This window comes from Delphinapterus leucas, chromosome 4 (genome assembly GCF_059928025.1).
Source record: "Delphinapterus leucas isolate spDelLeu-1000000601 "Yukka" chromosome 4, BTC_Dleu_Yukka2, whole genome shotgun sequence".
Taxonomy (NCBI): Eukaryota; Metazoa; Chordata; class Mammalia; order Artiodactyla; family Monodontidae; genus Delphinapterus; species Delphinapterus leucas.
In genome coordinates, this window is record NC_143132.1 from 67424126 (window position 1) to 67448094 (window position 23969).

General features: G+C 39.4%; 1 protein-coding gene across 13 annotated transcripts in view; it reads right to left on the reverse strand.

Annotated features, from left to right (window-relative positions):
* HCLS1 (hematopoietic cell-specific Lyn substrate 1) overlaps window positions 1–23969 on the reverse strand; it is a 41316-nt gene that overhangs the window by 15397 nt on the left and 1950 nt on the right. For all 13 annotated transcript variants that reach the window (XM_089909981.1, XM_089909987.1, XM_089909983.1 and 10 more), the window contains exons 2-13: window positions 23304–23387; window positions 22662–22735; window positions 15658–15787; window positions 13578–13688; window positions 10941–10995; window positions 3863–3973; window positions 3145–3200; window positions 2284–2353; window positions 1469–1680; window positions 942–1046; window positions 209–440; window positions 6–74 (exon numbers count right to left, since the gene is read on the reverse strand). In XM_089909981.1, coding sequence (XP_089766107.1) covers window positions 6–74; window positions 209–440; window positions 942–1046; window positions 1469–1680; window positions 2284–2353; window positions 3145–3200; window positions 3863–3973; window positions 10941–10995; window positions 13578–13688; window positions 15658–15787; window positions 22662–22735; window positions 23304–23387 — 1309 coding nt within the window. The remainder of the gene's footprint in view (window positions 1–5; window positions 75–208; window positions 441–941; window positions 1047–1468; window positions 1681–2283; window positions 2354–3144; window positions 3201–3862; window positions 3974–10940; window positions 10996–13577; window positions 13689–15657; window positions 15788–22661; window positions 22736–23303; window positions 23388–23969) is intronic.

Genomic DNA, 23969 nt, shown 5'->3' on the forward strand with positions numbered 1-23969 from the left:
CCTACCTCCTTGGTAATCATACAGGGCTACAGCTGAGATCCCAGCCCCAGCCCCAGCCGGGCAGCCTGATGATCCTGCATAATGAGAAATATGAATATGGTCTCATCAACATGGAGAAGGAAAACAGACAGGTCCTTCTGTGTAATGGGGGAATTCTCCCTCTTCCTCTCCCCTACAGCTGACCAAAAGGAGCTGCCCCACCACTCACCAGCCAGAGTGGAGGAAAAAGAGGGATCCTCAGGCTCGAGCACATCTTCATAGTCGCCCTCTGGTTCCTCATCTGGCTCATGTCTGTCCATTTCCCCAACATCCTCATAGTCATTCTCTGGTTCAGGCTCGGGCTCGGGCTCAGGCTCAGGCGCTTCTTCATACACTGGCTCTTCCTCCATCTGGAAGCCTTCTGGAGTCCTGGGGGGCAGAGCTGGGGGCTCCTCATTGTCCTGAGAAGAGACAGTGTGAAGCAGGGTGACATCTGTTCACCAGGAGCTGCCTCTCCAAAATCTCCCAATGGAGGACTGCTAAGACCCCACCCATCCCCATGCTTCCATTCTACCCTCCATCCTTGCATCCTTCTAACAGCCTCTCCTAGGGAACACAATCTTTCATCCCTCTTCATTCATCAACCTCCCACACCCATCCACTCAAAGCACCTACCAAAAGATGATAGAAGGGAAGCAGAAAGCAAGTCAGAATGCTTGGAAGACCAAGAAAACATTGAAGCAAAAGCAAAAGCAAAAAAAAAAAAAGGTGAAAGATGACAGCTAGGATGACTAAATATCCTAGTCTTCCCAGGACTGGGTGATTTCCCAGAATATAAGACTTTCAGTGCTAAGACCAGGATAGTCCCAGACAAACCAGGATCGTTGATCACGCTGTACAGCCCACCTACTAGGACATGAGGAGATGGGGAAGGAGCAGAGAATCTTTGGGGCTCTGCTTACCTCTGGGGGATTCTGCCTTGGGGGCTGGGTAGGCACTGGTTGTTCTCTACTGGTTCTCACAGGCCCACACTCTGATGACAGACAGCTCCCTGCTGGAGGCCAGGCCTGTGGAGGATGAAGCAACTTTCCAGTGAGCAAGAAACTTCCATCTTCTCTCTTGTACTGACCTGGAATACCCCTTCCTACCTCTGCCAGTTCAAATCATCCATTCCTCAAGATGGGCTCCAACCTGAAATGACAGCTCCTTCCTCTTGTTGTTGCAGCAGTAATTGACTGCACTGGCTGGTGACCTATCTTCTGTTGTACTACGTAAACCTTGGTTTTTTTCAGCTAACATTCTCATATGTATATATGAAGCTTAATTACACAATCAGATTTAAATCTTCCTGAAGACAGGGATAGCAACTGTAGACTTTGCCTAACACAGGGGAGGCCTGTGCCTTATTTTCTACTAAGAATACAGGCCCCTTAGGCTCTTGTCTGGGCAAGGAATCCTTGACGTGGATCCCGAAGGGCCAAACACTTACCTCTGAGGAGATTTTCTTGGGCAATGGGGCTGACACCACCGGCTCTTCCATAGTGGCCACTGGTGGCTGAGCCTCATGGCTCATCTTTACCAAGGCCTTTCTCTCCTGTTGCTGCCTGGCTTTCTGTTGTGCCTTCTCCTCTTCCTCCTGTTTCCTCTTTTCCTCAGCCATGGATTCAAATTTTGCCTTCAGCCCACGGGCGCCACTGGAAGCTGCAGACACAGGCAAGAAAAATTAGGGTTGTCTTGGGTTGGAGGTAGGGGAGTGGCACTGGAATGAAGAAGAGGAACCAGTTAAATATCCAAAGAAGAGCAGGTAGAGAGGGGACTCATGGAAAGGGAGGTAAAGAGGTATCAATGAAGGAACAAGGGGGTTATAGGAGGATAAGGCAACCCTGATGCCTAGATTTCCATACAGCCAGGCCATGTGATCTCAGACTCTTGCCCTTTTTAAATCATAAGGCTTGTTCTCCTAACCTGCATCTTCTCTGTCCACATTTCTTAAAGCTGTATGCCCTCTGGCCACCATCTACCCTCTATCCCCCATCCAAAGCTCCTTTCCTTATGTGTTCTTCCCAAATGGCTCCCTCCCTTCCTCCCTCTGTTCTCTGCTTACGGTTTCTTCACCAGTGTCACTCAGATATCCACTTAACCTAATTTTTTCTAGGAGAGCGAATCTGGGAATATGAGGGTAGGGGTTAAGTCTACCTCAGCTAATCTAGGTAGGTAAAGGCTTGGAATAGGTAGTCTAAGAAGAAAAAAGAATGAGAAGGGAGAAGAGGTTGAAGAGCACAGAGAAAGGGAATTAAAACTTACCAGCCTCTATGGGTGTTGTCTTCTTATAAGCTGTGGTTGGGGCCTCCATTTCATTGAAACCAACAGCACTCTGCAGGTAAGAGAACAGTATGTGTAGTGGTGGGGACGGGGAAGGGAGTGGTAATAATCCAGAAGGCAGTATCGGTGATTGGGTCACTATAGGAGGTCTCCCTAACCTTTTGATGCTTATAGTTAGACAGGGTATTCAAATAGTGTTGTTTTGTGGCAGAGAGAGGGGTAAAGAAGTTCTAGACTGGTGGGATTAGCTCTCCTTTTAAAAAGCTCAGTGTTCCTGGAATCTCACATCTCTAAGTCCAGTTGCCTGGAATGCAGGAGGGTCTCAGGCCAGTACATGAAGAGGTGTAGGGGACGACTGAATGGAGTGGGAAGAAATTATTGATTGAGTTAATCAATGCCAAGCAATCAATGAAATTTCGAATACCTTTTCCTGGAGTTTTTCTGTTTCTCTGTCTCTCTGCCTCCCTCCACTCTCCTTAGTTAAAGCTCAGGCTTCTGGGACTTCCCTGGTGGTCCACTGGGTCAGACTCCATGCTCCCAACGCAGGGGGCCCAGGTTCAATCCCTGGTTGGGGAACTAGATCCTGCACGCATGCCGCAACTAAGAGTCCGTGTGCCACAACTAAGACCCGGCACAGCCAAAATAAATAAATACTAAAAAAAAATATCAGGCTTCAGAAGACATGCCCTTTAGATGCTAAGGGCAGTCAATGGGGAGAGCAGGACACCAGGAGGACAGTACAGGGCACCTAGCTTTGCCCATCCTTTTTCCAGCTTTGCCTCTCACTCTTCTCCATGTACTTCAGGGAACCATTCTCAAGACACTGGTGTTCTGGTGGTTTACCTTATCCACTCGGTCCTTTTGGATGCCATACTGACCACCAAAGCCCTTGGCATAATCTGCAGGATGGAAAGATCTGAGAGTCATAAGAGGAGTTAAAATGCTAGAAATGTATGGGAAGAGGGAGTGGGAGCAGTGAGAAGGAAGACCAGAAGACAGGAATGAGGAAAAGAGAAAGATCAATGAGAAAGTGTGAAAATCAGATGATAGAGAGGCATGGGTGGGAAAAGATGAAAAAGGATGGGGAGAAAAACACTTGAGAGAGAATGGAGGGATGAGAGATGGGAAGAGAGAAACAAAAAGAAAGAAGTGACAGAAAAGGGGAAAATATAAGGGAAGAAACAGGAAAAATTGAAGAGTGCCCCCCAGCCATCCCCTATGTGTCCCAGGGAAGAAGGCTTTCTCTCTGTGAAGCAGAGGGACCTCTAAGACTCACAGCCAAATCACCCTCTTGCCATCACCCGGCCTGTCTATCTTCATCCCTTTCTCAGTGATCCCTTTTCTTTGGTCACCCTCCTCTGTCCTGCTCCATAGCTTGCTGTTTTCCCCTCCACCCCTGTTGGTCTCCTCCCAGCTACCCCTATATATGTACACTTACTCTTCATCCCACCACTTCCTGCATACCTGCCCCTCATATTCTGGGTCCTCCATGTCAGCCTTCAGGGGCAGAAGGAGGGCTCCATGTACCCTGTGACCTCCCTCCTCTCCAATCCCAACTTACCTCTTTGGGATTCGTGTTTCTCTGTCTCTCCCTTGTAGTCATATCCCAGAGCTGCCTTGTCCCGTTTGTCCTTCTCTATCCCATAACGGCCACCGAAGCCATGAGAGTAATCTATGGTGGAAGGAGCAGTCGTGAGAGCTCACTCTCAGCCCACGGGGAAGTGCTGTGGAAGAGAAGAGTCAGGAGGGATGGGTGCAGGGTGATAGGGGCCCAGGAAGAGAGCGGGGCTTGAATACTGGGAAATGAAAGAGAAATGTTGTTCTAAGCAACTTCTGTAAGCTTTAAACAATGTTCACTCTTTTCCTCTCCTCCCTTACTTCCATTTCAAGATGAGAAGATCATTTGAATTTTCTCCCTTCTTCAAGGAAGGAGAAAGTATAGAGAGTATAGAGGAGAGACTTCCAGAAAAAAAGAGAGATGCATATGAAATATATGCCTTTCCCTAATCCTATATAAACACTTAGCAACGTCAGAAAAATAGAGCAATCTCTCTTTTTTTTCTTTTTTAAATAGTGAATCTCAAAAGAAAAGAAGAAAAAAATTCCCGGCTCCAGAAACAAACAGATGAATCAAAACAGTTGACATGATGGTAATTATGAGCTGACATAGAAAACCCAACCTGTTTTAAGTCCCAAATTTAGTGCCTAGGGATTAGGATCTAGGGTCTGGGGTTCTACTTCCTATAAGAACAGGTGGCTGGAGAGCAGGTTCTGCCCACTCCTATAAAAGAATTCTAGAAAAAGCCTACTTACCTGTCCAGGGAAATAGTGAGAGGAACTGTAGTTTTTTTTTAGCATTTAGAGAAGGAAGTTTTACCTATGAGACTTGGAAGCTCCAAGCCTACACCTGAAGGTGTGGGATACAAACATCCAGTTTCATGCTACTTACATCATACAGAAATTCTAAGCTGAGAAATTAATTGAATACTGATGTAGGAAAATATATACCACAGAAACAGTAAGCATCAGAAGGATGGCATGAATATGAGACAAAATGGACCCCAAGACAAAATGCATTATAAAAGATAAGAGAGACATAACTCAATGATAAGAGTGCAACTTGTCATTCATCAGGAATATATATGCTGGTATAAACCTATTATCAGAATCAAAACTCATGAAGCAAAGCAGAAAGCAAAATAGACAAATCTATGATCATAGTTGAAAATTTTAACACTCTTTTCTCATTATTAATAGAAAATTTCGACAAAAAGAATCTAAAATTATAGAAGGCCCAAATAACATTATCAAGACTTAAGTGACATTTACAGAATATTGCACCCCCAAACTGCATAATACACATTTTTTTCCATGCACATATAACATTCACCAAGATAGACCACATGCTTGTCCTTATAAAAAGTTTCAATACATTTCAAAAGATTGGAACATGAGATAACATATCCTCTGATCACAAAAGAATTAAATTAGAAGTTAATAACAATAAAATTAGAAAATTTCCCCAATACCTGGAAAATAAGCAACACACTTCTAAATAACTCATGGGTCAGAGAAGAAATGAAAAGGAAAATTAGAAAATGTTTTGAACTGAATGAAAATTAAAATATGCATGACTGTGGAATGTAGCAAAAACAGGGTTTAGAGGGAAATATATAGTTTTAAAAGCCCATACAGTAAACAAAGGTTTAAAATCAATTATCTAAGTTTCTACCTTAAGAAGCTACAGAAAGAACAAACTAAACCCACATTAAAATGAAAGAAAAAATAATGAAGATAAGAGCAGAATTCAATAGAATTTTAAGAACAAGTAAATAATAGAGAAGAACAAGTAAATAATAGAGAAAATGAGCAAAGCCAAAAGATACTTCTTTGAAATTAATAAAAAATAATACTGATGAATCTCTAGCAAAAATAATTAAAAAGAGAAAAAACACAAATTAACAATATCAGAAGTGAAAGTGAACATATCACTATAGATCTTACAGAGGTTAAAAAGAAAATAAGGGAATACTATAAATGAAGTTATGCCAATATATTTGAAAATATAGATAAAAATGGAAAAATTCCTTGAAAAGCACGCTATACCATAACTGACTTAAGAAAAAATCAGAAGACTGAATAGACCTGTATCTACTTAAGAAATTGAATTCATAACAGAAAACAAAAATCATAAAGAAAACATGGTCTATTACTATTAAAACCCCTAGAACTCAGACAGAAATAAAGGCATAGTTTCTCTGATGGGAAACTTCTCAACCCAAGGCACATAAAACTCTCATAAAACAAATATCCCTTTCCCCCCACTGAAATAAATTTGCAAACAAAAATTACAAACCATCAAAAAAATAGATAACCATGGGGGAAAACAGATTAACTGAACAGAAGAATTAGCACCCTCAAGAACTGCAAATAATATAACAATGTGAAAGAAATTATAAAATGAATACTTTAAAAATAATTAAAGAGTTAAAGAAGGGTGAAAAACATAAGGAAAGCAATAGGGCATTATGGAAAAGGAATCAGCAGATTTTCTATAGAATCAAAGGGAACTTGCACAAATGAAAATACATGAAATAAAGTTAAAAATTTAGTGGACAACTTAAATGATAATTAAATACAGCTGAAGGGAGAGTTACAGAACTTAACAAAGATCCAAGGGAATTACCCAGAATACAACACAGGGAGATGAAGAGAGGGAGATAGACAAGAGAAATTAAGAGACATCAAGAACACAACTTATCAAAATTTTTGGATGCAGTGAAAGCAGTGCATAAGGAAAAGCAATGCATATATTAGAAAAGAAAAAAGACCTAAAATCAACAATTTAAGTGTCCACCTTAGGAAACTGGAAAAAGAAGAACAAATTAAATACAAAGTAAGCAGAAAAACTAAATAAGAATTGGAGCAAAAAAATCAATGGAATTAAAAACAAGAAGCCTATAGAGAAAATCAAGGAAACCTAAAGCTGGTTCTTTGAAAAGATCAATAAAATAGATAAGCCTCTAGTCAGGCTAACAAAGAAAAAAAGAGAGAACATAAATTACTATAATATCAGAAATGAAAGAGGCTACATTACAACAGATTCCAAGGAAATTAAAAGGTAATAAAATAATACTATGAACAACTTTATGCCCATAAATTTGATGACCAAGATGAAATGGACCAGTTCCTTGAAAAGACACAACTGCCAAAACTTACACAAAAAGAAACAGATGACCTGAAAGGCCTATATCTACTAAAGAAATTGAATCAATAATTAATAATCTTCCGAAACAGGAAGCACCAGGCCCACATGGGTTCACTGGTGAATTCCACCAAATATTTAAGGAAGAAATTATACCAGTCCTCTGCACACTCTTTCAGATGATAAAAGCACAGGGAATACTTCACAACTGTTCTATAAGGTCAGCATTACTCTAATACCCAGACCAGACAAAGACATTACAATAAAAGAAAACTAGAGACCAGTATTTCTCATGAACACAGATTCAAAAATCCTCAACAACATATTAACAAATCGAATCCAACAATGTATAAAAATAATTATCTACCATGACCAAGTGGGATTCATCCTAAGTATGCAATGCTGGTTCAACATTTGAAAATAAATTAGCATAATCCATCACATCAACAAGAAAAAAAGAAAAATCACATGATCATATCAATAGATGCAGAAAAAGCATTTGACAAAATCCAACACAATTCACAATAAAAATTCTCAGTAAACTAGAAATAGAGGGGAAATTTCTCAACTTGATAAAGACTACCCACAAAAACTCTACAGCTAGTATCATACTTAATGGTGATAAACTTAAAGCCTTCCCACTAAGATCAGGTACAAGGCAACTATGGCCTGTCTCATCACTCCTTTTCAACATTGTACTTGAAGTCTTTGCTAATGCAATAATGCAAGAAAAGAAGTATGTAGACTAGAAAAGAAGATACACAACTGTCTTTGTTCACAGATGACATGACTGTCTATGTAGAAAATCCAAAAGAATTGACAAACTCTTGAAACTAATAAGCAATTATGGCAAGGTTGCAGGATACAAGGTTAATATACAACAGTCAATTGCTTTCCTATATACAAGCAACAAATAAGTGGATTTTGAAATTAAAAATACAATATCATTTACATTACTACCCCAACAAAGAAATGCTTAGGTATAAACTTAAAATATGTATAAGATCTATATGAGGAAAACTATGAAATTCTGATGAACAAAATCAAAGAAAACTAAGTAAATGGAGAGATATTCCATGTTCATAGATAGGAAGTCTCAACGTTGTCAAGATGTCAGTTCTTCCCAACTTGGTCCATAGACTCAGTGCAACCCCAATCAAAACCCTAGCAAGTTATTTTTTGGATCAACAGTTTCTAAAGTTTATATGAAGAAGCAAAAGACCCAGAATAGCCAACACAATATTGAAGGAGAACAAAGTTAGAAGACTGACACTACCAGACTTTAAGACTTACTATGAAGCTAAAGTAATGAAGACAGTGTGGTAGAGGTGAAACACTAGACAAATAAATCAGTGGAACAGAACAGAGAGCCCAGAAATAGACCTCCATAATTATAGTTAACTGATGCTTGCCAAAGGAGCAAAGGTAACACGATGAAGAGAAGATAGTCTTTTCAACAAATGGTGCTGGAACAAGTGGACATCCACAGATTAAAAAAACAATGAATCTAGACACATGCATTACAAAAATTCTCTTTTCACAAAAATTAAATCAAAATGGATCATAGACCTAAATGTAAAATGCAAAACTATAAAACTCCTAGAAGATAATATAGGAGAAAACCTAGATGACCTTAGGTATGGTGATGCCTTTTTAGATACAACACCAAAGACACAACACATGACAGAAATAATTGATAAGCTGGATTTCACTAAAATTTTAAAAACTTTTGCTCTGTGAAAGACAATGTTAAGCAAATGAGAAGACAAGCCTTACACTGGGAGAAAATCTTTGCAAAAGACACATGTCATAAAGGGCTGTTACCCTAAATATACAAAGAATTCTTAAAACTCAACAATAACAAAACAAGCAACCCAACTTTTTAAATAGGTCAAATATATTAATAGATGCCTTGCCAAAGAAGATATACAGATAGCAAATAAGCATATGAAAAGATGCTCTACATCATATATCATCAGGGAAATGCAAATTAAAACAATAATATAACACTACACACCAATTAGAATGGCCAAAATCCAGACTACTCACAACACCAAATGCTGGTGAGGATGTGGAGCAACAGGAACTGTCATACATTGTTGGTGGGAATGCAAAATGGTGCAGCCACTCTGAGTGACAGTTCGGCAGTTTCTTACAAAACTTAACATACTCTTACCATAGGATCCAGCAATTGCATTCCTTAGTGTTTACCCAAAGGAGCTGAAAATGTAGGTCCACACAAAAACCTGCACACAGATGTTTATAGCAGCTTTATTCATAATCGCCCAAACTTGGAAGCAACCACTATGTTCTTCAGTAGGTGAGCGGATAAATAAACTGGGGTACATCAAGACAAAGGAATAATATTCAGCAAAAAAAAAAATGAGTTATCAAGCTATGAAAAGACATGGAGGAAACTTAAATGCATATTACTAAATGAAAGAAGCCAATCTGGAAAGGCTACATGGTATATGATTCCAACCATATAATATTCTGTAAATGGCAAAACTATAGAGACAAAAAAAAATCAGTGGTTGCTGAGGGATGAGGGAGATGAATAGGCAGAGCAAAGAGGACTTTTAGGACACTGAAAATACTTTGTATGACAGTATAATGATGGATATATGTCAGTATACTTTTGTCCAAACCCATAGAAAGCACAACACCAAGAGCGGACCCTAAAGTAAACTATGGACTTTGGCTGACTTTGATGTGTTAGTGTAGAATCATCCTTGGCAAGAAAAAAGAAAGAAAGAAAAAAAAATACACACACACACACACACACACACACACACACACCATTCTGGTCAGTGATGTTGATAATGGGGGAGGCTATGCATGTATGGGTGCAGGACTGTAACTTCCTCTCAATTTTGTCCTAAATCTAAAAAGTTCTGAAAACATAAAGTCTTTTTTAAAAGAGAGAGAGAGATGGAGAATTAAAAGTTCTAATATACATCTGAGTTCCAGAAGAAAGAATAAAAGAGAAGAGAGGAGAGACACTATCTAAAGAGAAAATGCCCAAGAACTTTTCATATTGAAAGTTAATTCTCAGGTTGAAGAGGAGCAATAAGTCTCATGTAGAATAATAAAAATAGATCAACACCTAGATATAGCCTGATGATATTTCAGGACATCAGAAACAAAAAGAAAAATTTTCATGAGACAAAACAAAAACAGAGAGACAAGACATGTTATGTACAAAGGAATGATGATTAGACTAACCCAAGAGAAATGCCACAGATGATGGAATAGTATCTTCAACACGATGAAGGGAAAATAACAATGAAGAATGGAGCAAAATAAATTTTTTTTTCAGACAAAGCCTGGGAGTTCTCTCATAGACTCTCACTGAAAGAATTATCAAAGGATATACTCTAGCAAGAAGGAATAGAAGAAGTAAGGAGGAAACAATGAAATATTATAAACAATGATGAGCTAGTAAACTGGTAAATATGTTGGTCAATTTAAATAAGCCTTCACCTAGTAATAATAATGATTAATTTTTGTGGGGTTTAAAAACAAACACATGTAATCGATATACTAAACAATTGTTCAGTTGGTACAAAGACTGTAGAATGTAGAAGAAATGTAATTAAATTATTCTTCATTTCCTGTGTTACTCAGGAAGAAATAGTGATTAATTTAAAACTTAAGCCGCAGATGCACATTAAAACTTAGGAATAACTTCCTAAAATAAAGGAGTATAATATCCTATTTTTGATCCATTAGAGGGGAAATGGGACTAAAGAAAACTTGACCAAGCTCATAGAAAGCAATATAGGAGAAAAAAAGAAGCAAGTACATGCTTGGATTTAAAAATAAAATAAAATAGCAGGGAACTGGGCCATGGAACTAAAGGGAGTCGATGATGGCTGTTGGAAGTTGAAGTCTGGGCAGTCAGGTTGCTAAGGCTGAAATGCAGGGTCCTTGCCTTTCTGAGATGTGTGTTTTTCCACTTCTCCTTTGTAATCAAAGCCAACAGCTGACTACAGAGAAAAGGAGAGAGAATTGATTAGAGTCAGAGATGAACATTTTCTCCCGCTCTCACTTACCCTTACACCTATAGCTCAGCCCAGGGGTTAGTTATAGGGGCTCAGAGCTGAGTATGGGGGTTCAATGTAGAAACAGACAGTACCCTGACAGGCTGGTGTAAAGGCAGTGTGCTACAAACCAATGGCCATAGGCCCTGGACACAGATAGCTCTAGATGCAAACCCCAACCCCACCTTTCCTATTTGTAGTTGTGTAACTTTAGCTATGTCCTTTAATATTACTAAGCCTCAGCCTCTTTTTTTAGTTTTGTTTTTCTTTTGGCCATACGGAGGCATGTGGGATCTTAGTTTCCTGACCAGGGATGGAACCCGTGCTCCCCTGCAGTGGAAGTGTAGAGTCTTAACCACTGGACTGCCAGGGAAGTCCCCCTTGGGCCCTTTAAATATGAAATGAAAATAGGTATACCTGCCTTATTAACCTCAACTGTAAAATGATTCCAACTTATTTGGGATATTGTGAGGACTAAATGGGGCAAGATACATAAGGTGTGGGCACTCAGTAAATTAGTGTTTTTCTTCCTAAGTCTCATGAAACTAAAATGAGATAATAGCTAGAAAACTGCCTTTTAAACTATAAAGCAGCACTGTGCACATGTAAGAGATATCATCCTATACTGACTGATTATACTGTGCCTCTTCTCCTTCCTTACACAACAGTGGAAACCCAGAGATGTAGATTTTGGTGGGATGAGAGGCAACCAGGAGAATCTGGATCCTAGCTGCTTTGGGACTGGATATATTGGTAAATATCTAACCTAGCTATGTCCCCATATGGCTCAGTAATAGGTCCCTAAGCAAGTCTAGATTTTGCGTTTTAAAAGTTATTAGTATGGGACTTCCCTGGTGGTGCAGTGGTTAAGAATCCGCCTGCCAATGCGGGGGACACTGGTTTGAGCCCTGGTCCGGGAAGATCCCACATGCTGCGGAGCAACTAAGCCCGTGGGACACAACTACTGAGCCTGTGCTCTAGGGCCCAAGAACCACAACTACTGAGCCCTCGTGCCACAGCTACTGAAGCCCACGCGCCTAGAGCCCATGCTCTGCAACAAGAGAAGCCACTGCACGAGAAGCCCACGCACCACAACAAAGAGTAGGCCCCACTCGCCACAACTAGAGAAAGCCCGTGGGCAGCAACGAAGACCCAATGCAGCCAAAAATAAATAAGTAAAATAAATAAATTTATTTTAAAAAAAGTTATTAGTATGTATTGTTTCTTGATTTACAAGACACACTGATTGTTAAGGTGATTCGGTTTATGGCTGGTGAGGCAGGAATTGAAAGAAAGAACAGTGAAAGATTAGGCAAAGGCAGTAGGGGAGCCAAGAAGGAAGAGAAACTGCACCCTGATTAGAGACCATTATGTGCTCCATATTCCATTACTGCTTTTAAAAATTATCCTCTGTGCTTTTACTTTACCTTATAGTATGCTTTGAACTTTTCTGGGTTTCTTTACCCCTACAATTCAAATAACACTCTAACACTTAGCTTTAAGGATTCAGGCCTACTTATTAACAGCTGCAGGTTAAACGAACAAACAAACAAACAAAATCTCAGCTAGCTGTGAAGGAAATGTCCCCTCTGTGTGCTGCTGCAGGGCAGAGACACTACTCAGCCCCATAAAGAATGAGCTCAAAGAATCTGATCTACTAAGGTGTGAAAATGAGAACATGAATGAGTTATCAATCGTACTCTCCGGACCACTCTATCGTCTGTAATCATGCTGTCTTTTTTCTCTTTCTCTCTTTAAAACTATCACTACTTTTTTGTACAAAGGAGTCTTTAAAACACCTGGACTTCAAGGAGTTAGTACTAAGTCCTGTGAAAAGTAACCTTCACCTTCTAAAAACATTGTAACCTTAATTAGTTGTTTTACTTGATTATTTGCTACCATTGTAATAATATTTCAGCTGATATGTCTGTTTTCCTGAAAGGCATAAATATTTATAAGGCTTTCATATTAGACCAAAGGAGGAGCTTTGGAATTTCCTCTTCTCCCTTCATGCGTACAGGTATGATAAAACCAATGGCTTAACATAGCACAGGGAGATCAGCTCGGTGCTTTGTGACCACCTAGAGGGGTGGGATAGGGAGCGTGGGAGGGAGACGCAAGAGGGAGGGGATATGGGGATATATGGTATAGCTGATTCACTTTGTTATACAGCAGAAACTAACACACCACTGTAAAGCAATTATACCCCAATAAAGATGTTTAAAAAATAAACAAATAAAATAAAATGCAGGGGGGAAAACAATAAAAACAATGGCTTAGGGGTTCCTTATTCAGAGTTTGGGAGTCTTTGTCTCTTAAATTAACACCTTTCAGGTCAGCATGTGGCCTCCAACAGCGGCACCAAAGAACTTGCTGAGGGAGGTGTGGGAGCCATCCTTATGATGGACCCTCCGTGAGGCCACTGCCCCATCTTTCCACAGGAGAAGCACAGACCTACATTCAAGGTGACTGTTGGTAAGTCCCACATGATCTGAGTTGGGTGGCACAGGGAGAGAGTTGTCACTTACCTTGTCTGCCCTGTCCTTCTCCACTCCGTATTTGCCCCCAAAGCCTCTGGCAGCATCAGTCTGGGAAGAGTGCTTCTCCACCTCAGCAACATACTCATGGCCCACAGCACTCTGAGAAAAATCAAGACCGGAATGAGTGAGAAGATAAAAATGACCATGAAAAAATAAAATGATCAGAGATAGGATGGGATGTAAGAATACAAGAAATTCCACTCTAGGTCACACTGATAATCTCTGACGGAGTGCCAAGGAGCGTGTGATGGGAGAGCAAGATGACTTTTTCTGGAACCTTGCACATCCTGACTCTTCTTTAATACCACTAGGAACCCATCATTTAGGAAACTCCCATAGGATGGGTTGGGAACCAGAAAGATAGAGATTACATAGACAGGGAAGTGTTTAAACCACTGCTTAAAAAGAGGGTGAAACACGGGCTTTGTGCATCAAAATAGAAATGAGGGTAGTTACTGGGGAGACACCTAAGGGGACTGACTAGATGCCATAGCCCGGATTGTATATTTAACACAGCCAGGTGCTTTTGTTCTGGATCTTTGTTCCTACACAACCATCAAAGTTCAGAAGTGCAGCCTGGGCCCTAATATTAACAGTGATTGACTCTTTATACCAAAGGGGGCTGGTAGACAACACCGTGAGTAGTCCAAGATGGCATATAATTTAACTGTTTTTTATTCCCCTCCACTTTTTTCTCCATCTACCATTTTCTACTTGGTTTTGAAAGGTATGTCTCTTTTAATATTTGGATATGGATGCTTTAATAATCTTGGAATTGAATAATACTTCAAACCAAATAGTGATACCTTGCAGAGTCTCAACTAAGAAGAAATTAAAAAGTTTCTTCTCCCTCTTGAATTTCCGATTCCATGCTGGGGTAAATATTAATACAGAGATGGATGTGAAACACTGCCCTATATGAGCTCCTGGGAGCTCATTTTGCAGTGTTTTTGGGTCTGTGTAGGTCAACTTTGTTTGCTGAATTCAGGAATGAATGACTGCTTATCTATTTTACTCTTTCCTAGGAATTCTGTGGGAGAATACAATGCCTACTTTGCACTTTACACAATGACAGAAGGGTGAACTAACAGCTTTCATTAAATCGCTTTTTCTCCTTGGAGATTAACTCTTTTTTCTTATACGAATATATCTCTATCTTTTTTTAAAATAATTTTTTATTTATTTATTTTTGGCTGCATTGGGTCTTCGTTGCTGCGTTCTGGCTTTCTCTAGTTGCGTCAAACGGGGGCTACTCTTTGTTGTGGTGTGCCGGCTTCTCATTGCAGTGGCTTCTCTTGTTGCAGAGCATGGGCTCTAGGTGCACGGGCTTCAGTAGTTGTGGCACGTGAGCTCAGTAGTTGTGGCTCTTGGGCTCAAGAGCGCAGGCTCAGTAGTTGTGGCCCATGGGCTTAGTTGCTCCGCAGCATGTGGGATCTTCCCCGACCAGGATCGAACCCGTGTCCCCTGCATTGGCAGGCGGATTCTTAACCACTGCACCACTAGGGAAGTCCTATATCTTTATCTTTGAGGTTAGGAAAGTCAATGGAAAAATACAATTCAACATACAGGCTTCCTTTTTATCATACTTTCATAGTATCTAATGGATAAAGGAAAAATAATAATATATTTGAGGACATCTAAGATAAATTCACATAAATATTTTTCACATCTATGTGCAAATCATATTAAGTGATGTCTAAAATATGTACAAAAAGAACACTAAATATACAGTAAAGAAACCAGTAAGAGACACATCCATTTAAAAGCAGTAAGTGATTTTAAAACATATTTTCCCCTTCTCTATGTGTGTCTCCTTAGTCAAGGAGTTACAGTGTGGCTGGGTCTACGTACACTAGGCCAGCCCTTCTAAATTCTTGGCTCCCATTTTCCGTCATCTATATTTTATGTGTTGAAATCAGGGGGAAAATGACACAAATAATATGTGGACATTCTCTTTTAAAACCCAAATGAATATTTTACTTTTGAATAAGTTTTAAACCATAAAACCAACAAATGAATCAATTCACTTATTTATTTTTTTAAAGCAAATATCCCCCTTTCAACTCACCTTGTCCATTCGGTCTCTTTCCACCCCAAACCGACCTCCGTAGCCGTGGGATGCTTTGGGCCCTGATTCCATCTCCTTCTTCTTGAGAACATCATGCTCCTCTGACACTTTGTTCCTCAGCTGGTGAATGCTGGAAGTAACCACATCACAGAGACTCGTCTAGCACAGAGATGTCAACGAACCCTCCTTCACAGAAAAATTGAAATCTTGCAGTGTGTTCTGTTCATTTTTAGCAATAGCCCCCAAAGTGTACCTGTGCTGGGTCTGGGAGTAGGAGGTTAGTGTGGTCTGCATATACAGCCTGATATAAACTCTCCATAAGCCAATAGTATTTCCTCTAGTCTGTTATTTTGCTCACTAAATAACCTTCTGATATTTAGTCTCAGGTTCCTAAATATTAGAGGACGGTGTTACCTATATTCTAGCAACCGAAAAGTTTATTTTCCTCTCTGAATGGATTTGTTGTTTAACAGTTCGGTACTCTACCTCAAGAAGCACAAAGATATTCATGTACCCTTTACCCACACATTCTAGTCCTAGAAGTCTACCCCAAGGAAATAGTTTTAAATATGGCAAAGCTTAATGTCTAATGATATTCACTGAAACACTGTATTTAATAGCAAGAACCAAGAAACAATTTATATGGAAAAAATGGGGAATAGTTAAGTAAATTGCAATATTACTTTTCAATGGCACATGAGGAAGTCATTAAAAACGATGATTACGAAAAATGCAGCATTGGGAAATTTATCTATACATTAAGTATTCTGTGTCTCTTCTTGTCAAAAATGAATGCCCTTCACACTGCCCATATATCTGCTAATTCCTGAGAGAACTAAAAACTAAAAAAGGCTCACTAATAAAATTCACTCTCATCACTAATTGTTGCAAAACTTTAAGGCTCAAATAACCTTGATTTGGAACACTTCTGTCCTTAAGAGAACATAACACCAAAAGGAGGCATTCTCTTTCTTACTTCACTTTCATCTCTACCATGTGGGTAGAGAATACCTCTCTGTATTTGTTTGGGCTGAGGATAAGAAGTGACAGCTCAGCACCAGCACCAACACCAGCACCAATAAGTGACAATCAGGACTGATACTTGGACACATATAAGGACCACTGGGGATTCTTAGAAATATTTGGGCAAGAGAACCCTAAATAAAAAATTTGACTTCCTGCAGCAAGAAATGGAGGTTTAAGGAACTGAGATATAGTGATGTTCCTGGGACTTCGCTAGCTCAGAAAAACCAGATATATTGCTTACAGGTAGAATGGCCATCTCACATCAGAAAGTCTCCTCTTTCGTGGAAGAATAGATCCATCTTGTGGCCTTGTAGTATAAGCCCAACAGAGGTCTTTTTTAAAAGCCTTCTCAGCTTTAGTCAAAGTTAATTTTAGAAAACTGGCTTTGAGCCAGATGAAATTAAGCTAACAGCTGGAAGAACCCTCTGTTCCTGTGCCTGCTCTAAACCCTCTGGCAGCAGTGAAGGCAGAGATCCTGTGTTGCTATTTCGACAGCATCAACACTTTAGAACTGTCAGTGTCAGAAAAGTTATTGGTTCCAAGAACAGGTAAATGACCAATATTTCCCAACCAAAGTGTTCAGATGAAGAATGAAGAAAATGGGACTAAACATTACTTTCAAATGGGAAAAATTAGCAAAGTTTTAATAAATCCAATTACTGTTACATGGATCATAACTGTATTATAGTTGAAACAAGTTTTTAAAAGGGATTAGAAAATGAGATTCAGGAATATCCACCTAATAGATGACAATGAGGTTAGTCAGAGAATCATGACAATAGATAATATAATTTGAATGAAAATGTTGGGGCCAACAAAGACCAACTTCTTACCAAATTCATCAGAATATAGCTAAGGCACTATAAATGTGTTAGTTATATTATTCCTTTATTAAATAAATATTAAACTTTTTTGAGTGTGAGGCACCATTAGGCTCTGATAATACAAAGATAATTAATGTATGAAAATAGTGATCAGGTGGAAATACAGAAAGGAAAAAAAATTGTAATTCAATGTCCTAATTGGCATACCTAAGAAACTTTTAACACATTAACTCTCAGATGTCTATTTTAAGGCTTAAAATACCTTGGAATTGATGAAGCAATACAGCTTATAGAAACCAAGTGACACCCAGGACCTCAAAGATGAGCTAAGAGAAGGAACAGCTTTTTTTGTTTTTATTACAAAAGTAAAAACACAAAAGTGAGTGACAGACTGTAAGATTTTATTCACAAACAGTATGATCACAGTTGTAGAAAATCCTAAAGAATCTATATAAATGTGCTACTAGAACTATTAGGTACATTTAGCAAGGTCCCAGGAGACAAGATCACTATTAAAAGCAATTTTATTTCTATATACTAGTCACAGACATTTCTGAAAAAATTAAAGAAGACCTAAATAAATGGAGACATATCCCATGTTCATGGGTTGGAAAACTCAAGACTATTAAGATGTGAGTTCTCTCTAAAATGATCTATAGATTCAGTGCAATCCCATTAAAAACACCAACAGGCATTTTTGCAGGAATTGACTAGCTAATTCTAAAATGTATGTCATACAGAGTGAAGTAAGTCAGAAAGAGAAAGACAAATACCGTATGCTAACACATATATATGGAATTTAAGAAAAAAAAAATGTTATGAAGAACCTAGGGGTAAGACAGGAATAAAGACACAGACCTACTAGAGAATGGACTTGAAGATATGGGGAGGGGAAGGGTAAGCTGTAACAAAGCGAGAGAGAAGCATGGACATAGATACACTACCAAACGTAAGGTAGATAGATAGTGGGAAGCAGCCGCATAGCACAGGGAGATCAGCTCGGTGCTTTGTGATCGCCTGGAGGGGTGGGATAGGGAGGGTGGGAGAGAGGGAGACGCAATAGGGAAGAGATATGGGAACATATGTATATGTATAACTGATTCACTTTGTTATAAAGCAGAAACTAACACACCATTGTAAAGCAATTATACTCCAATAAAGATGTTAAAAATAAAATAAAATAAAATGTATGTGGAAATGTAAAGTCCTAGGATGGTAAAAAGTGGTTTTTTTTTTCAAAGGAGAGCAAAGGAGAAGGACTTCCTGATTTCATGACTGCAATAAAAAGTGCAGTACAATAAAGCTACAACAACCAGTGCACTATAGTGTGGGTCAGAGCAGACATATAAATCAATAAAATAGTCTAGAAATAGACCCTCATGTATATGGTCAAAGATGCCAGGTAAGTCAGCGGGGAAAGATTAGTCTTTTAACGATGTTGGAATAATGAGATATCCTTATGGAAATAAAATGAACCTCAATCTTTGCCTCACACTGTATGCAAAAGCAAATTTGAAATAGATCATAGACTTAAATGTAAAAGCTAAAACTATAAATCTTTTAGAACAAAACATAGGAAAAATCTTCACAGTTTGAGGTAGGCAAAAATTTCTTAGACACATAAAGCACTAACCATAAAAAATTTTGAAAAATTAGACTTCATCAGAATTAATATCTTCTGGTCTTCAATAGAAGCCATTAATACAATGAAAAGGCAAGTTACAGTCTGGAAGAAAATATTTGTAAAACACATATGTCACAAAAGACTTTTATCCAGAATATATAAAGAACTCTTAAAACTCAATAAGAATACAAAGACCCCACTTTAAAAGTGAGGAAGAGATTTGAATAGACACTTCAAAATGAAGATAAATGAAGATATATGAATGGCACAAGAAAAGATGCTCAATAAAATTAGTCAGCAGAAAAATACAAATTGAAATCCCCACACACTTACAAAAATAGTTAAAATTAAAAATATTAACAATAACAAGTATAGACAAAGATGTGGAGCAATTGAAACCCATACATTATTTGTAGGAGTGAAAAAAACGTTTCTTTCAGAAAACAGTTTACTGGTCTCTTAAAAAGTTAAAACACACTTTTTATATGATTCAGGAATTCTACTACATTTAGGTGTTTCCCAAGAGAAGTAAAAATATATGTCAACAAAAAGACTTAGATCAAAATGTTCATGACAGCTTTATTTGTAATAGTCCCAAATTGTCAACAACCCAAATGTCCATCAACAGGCTAATAAACCAAACTCTGGTATATCTGTACAATGCAAAATTACTTGACATTAAAAAGGAACAAAAGACTGATATACACAAGACCATGAATAGATCTCAAAAATATTATGCTTAGTGAAAGAAGACAGACACAAAAGAATACCTTCTATATTATTCCACGTACATGAAATTCTAGGATAGGCAAAACTAATCTGTAGTGACAAGAAGCAGATCAGTGTTTACATCCAGCCAGGGGTGGGGAGGGGTATATCGACTGTAAAGAGGCACATGGGGGCTTCCCTGGTGGTGCAGGGGACACGGGTTCGTGCCCCGGTCCGGGAAGATCCCACATGCTGCGGAGCGGCTAGGCCCGTGAGCCATGGCCGCTGAGCCTGCGCGTCTGGAGCCTGTGCTCTGCAACGGGAGAGGCCACAACAGTGAGAGGCCCACGTACCGCCAAAAAAAAAAAAAAAAAAAAAAAGAGGCACATGGGCACAAGTGAGCAAAAGTGGGGAGAAGAAGACGGAGAAAATGCAAGAGCCCTTGAAAACCTGGCAGCTCCTGGAAACACTAGGCTTCTTGGAGCTGCCTGGCCCAGGACTTCTCTACACAATAGATGAAGGATGGATAGGATCATTTGAACTATTCACCAAATTACCAAACCATTCCCCAAACTAAATATATTTTAGGCAGACTTAAAAAAGAAAGATCATGGTGTAGAGGATGGTAGTGAGATTAATGAGAACCACAATCACTTCCTTTTCCTGCTTTGAGTCATCTGAGCTCTGCAGCTACTGTTCTCCTGTTCAACTTCCCCTCCTTTCCAAGGACTTTAGTGGTTCCCATCTGACCTTAAATGTTGTCCTAGCCCACACTAGCCAGAAAGAGTCCCAGAGTATTGGAGGCTTACTATTGGAAGGTCCTGTAGAGGTCTTTTTGATCCCAATGGCAAGACTGGGAATCAGAGAGGGAAGTGACCTGTCCAGGATCACCTGGTTAGTTACTAGCAGAGACTGAGCTTTTATACCTCAGTAGCCTGGGTAAATGGGAGGGGAGTGGGTTTTTGTGTAAATGTCTCCACCACTTATTCTATCAGATATAGATTCAGTTAGGCTAATAAGGAAACACCCAGGGTCACCACATTTTACAACTCTAGGGGTCACCAGTCAGAGTAATATATATACTGGACTGTGTAACACAACAGTTCAGGTAAACGCCACTTAGGAAGAATGAAGATCGCTATCTGTTTACATGTTTATTTTTAGGTTTTTAGGAAGAAAATCTGATTCAACTAATCTATATTAACAGGAAAGAGAAATAACATTATTGAGCTGCTAAGTGGTGCTAAGTACTGCACTAGATTTTGCTATATGCTAGTTCATTGAATTCTAACCATACACCTGCCAGGTAGCTATTATTATCCTCATTTGATAAATAAATAAGCTGAGTTTCAGAGAGGCTATATGTCTAACTCACATTGCTATTAATGGTAAAGCTGTGAATTGAATCTGAATCTATCTGATATCCAAACTCCAGCTCTTTCCATAAGATCATGGCAGGGATTTAGGAGTCTTCTTTAAAATGTTCTACTCCTACTCTGCATAAGACAGGCACTGGGAGGGGAAAGGTACAAGGAGAGTTTGTATGCTTATCTTAACAGTTCTCAGGATACTAGGACTGAGCGGCCTTTTCTCAGAAAAGGAAAGACGTCTTACTTTGGGTAGGATTGATGAGCCTACAGAGGAGCATCAAAGAAGCTTCCTGCATGACCCAATTCCATGTTTTTGGTTTCCAACTGCTTCCAGAATTGCCTACCTTCTTTAAATATGATGTTCATTACAGTTACTTGAACTAAATCATTTATGTCTGATTAAACAACACTGTGGAGTACTGAATATTATCAAATTGTATAAACACGTGCCAGGTTTTCATAGTGTGTTTCTTGTGCAATGTGATAATCCACTGACACTTTTTAAAATCTAGAAGAAAATGAGGTAAAAACACTGCTGTTTGTGGGGGAGGGGAGTTAAAATGGAGCTTAAAAAAGATTAAATTTGCCTATTTATTTACTTTTAAATTTTGCTTCTGTTATACTGTTTATTGCGTCTATTGGACATTCTGACACTATCCAAAGCAAACAGCCCTGGTTAGATGATCCCGAATAATCCATGGATTATTAAAGAAGAGAGAATCTCTCAATCCTAATACACAACATATCCCACAGAAACCCCTGGATTTGTCTGTGAGTAACTTCCTTCTCTGTTATGGTATCAGAGTTTATTGTTTGTTTTGCTTTTTTTTTTCTGGTAAAATATTGGGTTATAATCTTTAAGATCCCTATACATCAACAGGTTTTCCAAGTATCATATTTCTTCATATTACCATTCATGGCTTCCTACTTCTATTAAGTAGCCAAACACAAATTTTTATTTTAAAAGGCAATTAGACCAGGTATGGGACCTGATATTGTCCTTGTTTTACAGCATTTATTCTGAGTTCTTTACCTTGACATTTTACTGAATCCCCCTTGGCCCATCAGAAGTCACCCTACAATCCAGACACACATTTACATTTATGTGAATAGATAGATAGTAAATGATACAAGCTCAGCACTTCCCTCTCTGAATTCCTCATGCCTTACTGACGGAAGAGAAACAGTTATAATAATAGGCACAGTTGGGGAAATATCAGAGTGGTTAGAAATAAAAGACAGATAATAGGGTTGGGGGGATAAGAGGAGAGACATGAAACAAATACACAATGACACCCAAAGGGACACATGGGGACAGACTGAAGGAAAAGCAAGGACACACAGACAGGAATTTCCCTCTTTCCTTCCCCCCTCGCCTTCTCCTGAGTCTCCAAGGTTTCTTTGGGTTCTTCCCATACCTCTTTCCCTCCTCCCAGTCCTTTTGGTACCTACTTGATGTGCTCTGTGCGTCCAGACCCCTCAATGGTCTTGGCTCCCCACCGTTGTTCCTTCTCAGAGATGTCATTCTACAAAAGACAACACTCAGCGATAAGTGATGGCAAGAAATGTGCCAGGCTGAGAGAGGCCACACAGCTGACACACATAACCCCCACGTCCCCTGCATCAGCTGCTTCCGGCACGCAGGGACTTTACTCAGACTCCTCTCTGTGCTTATCCCACCCAGGCCCCCATGTTAAAATTAAGCTGGTGAGCTCTGAAACCTCCCTTTCCACTCTGCATCCCTCAAACTTTCTTCTTTAGGTCTCCTACAACTTCCGAATTCCCCCAAATCATACATGTTCAGCTCAAATCCTGGCTCACAGGCCAAAGGACACCCAATTAACCTGTTCCCTCAGCATAGCCTGCCATAGCCTGTCAATCACAATGTCAAACTCCTCCGCACCTGTCTCCTTCCATCCTCAGCACAGGCTATCATGCAGACCCCACTCATGACAGCAAACTGTCCTGCCAGGCAGTCCCACCATGAGGGCTATCCCAGTCCCAGACTTTCTAAGCCCCCTCAAGGGTTACAGAGTGGCCCACACGCCTGCCCACTGCCCTTCATTGTCCAAGGAAAGCTATTTCCACACTCACCACAAAGTCAGGGTCTGTGTCCCAATCATCACCCTGGGTCTCCACGGAAACAGATACATCATGACCTACTACAGACTTCCACATCTGAGGGTGACAGAAAATGGGAATGATTAGGTGAAAAAATCAAGAAGAGGGAAAACAAGAACACTGAAGTCAATGATATAGCAGCCAAAGTTTCATGCTATTTTTTTCTTAGAAGAAAATAGAATCTGAGGCAAAGCAGATGGAAGTTTTAGGAAAGCACTTTTTCTCAGTTAGAGGAAGGGGGATGTGGATTTATTTAAGACAAACTAATGTGGCCTGGGCTCATTAGTCTGGACAGAAGTCATCATGAATGTAGGTAATACTAAATAACCTGGGTGTCAAAATGGCTGAGATCCTTCACTTGTGTCAAGAGGCCAGCCAGCTAGTGGCTTGAAGAGGTAATCAATGAGGATTGCTAGAACATCCCTGGAATTACAGCAACATTTCACTCAGGTATCTACATATAACTTCTTTCATAGTTCTTGAGATATATATTTGTCCAGCTCTTCATAATGTGAACATCTACACTCCTCTCTACAACCTGCTAAACGCCACTGAGAATTTTTCCAACCTCCACTCTAATACTGGCCACTGCAAAGCTGTGTGTCAGTAGGGGCACTCAGCTGAAATTCCTCAACTGAA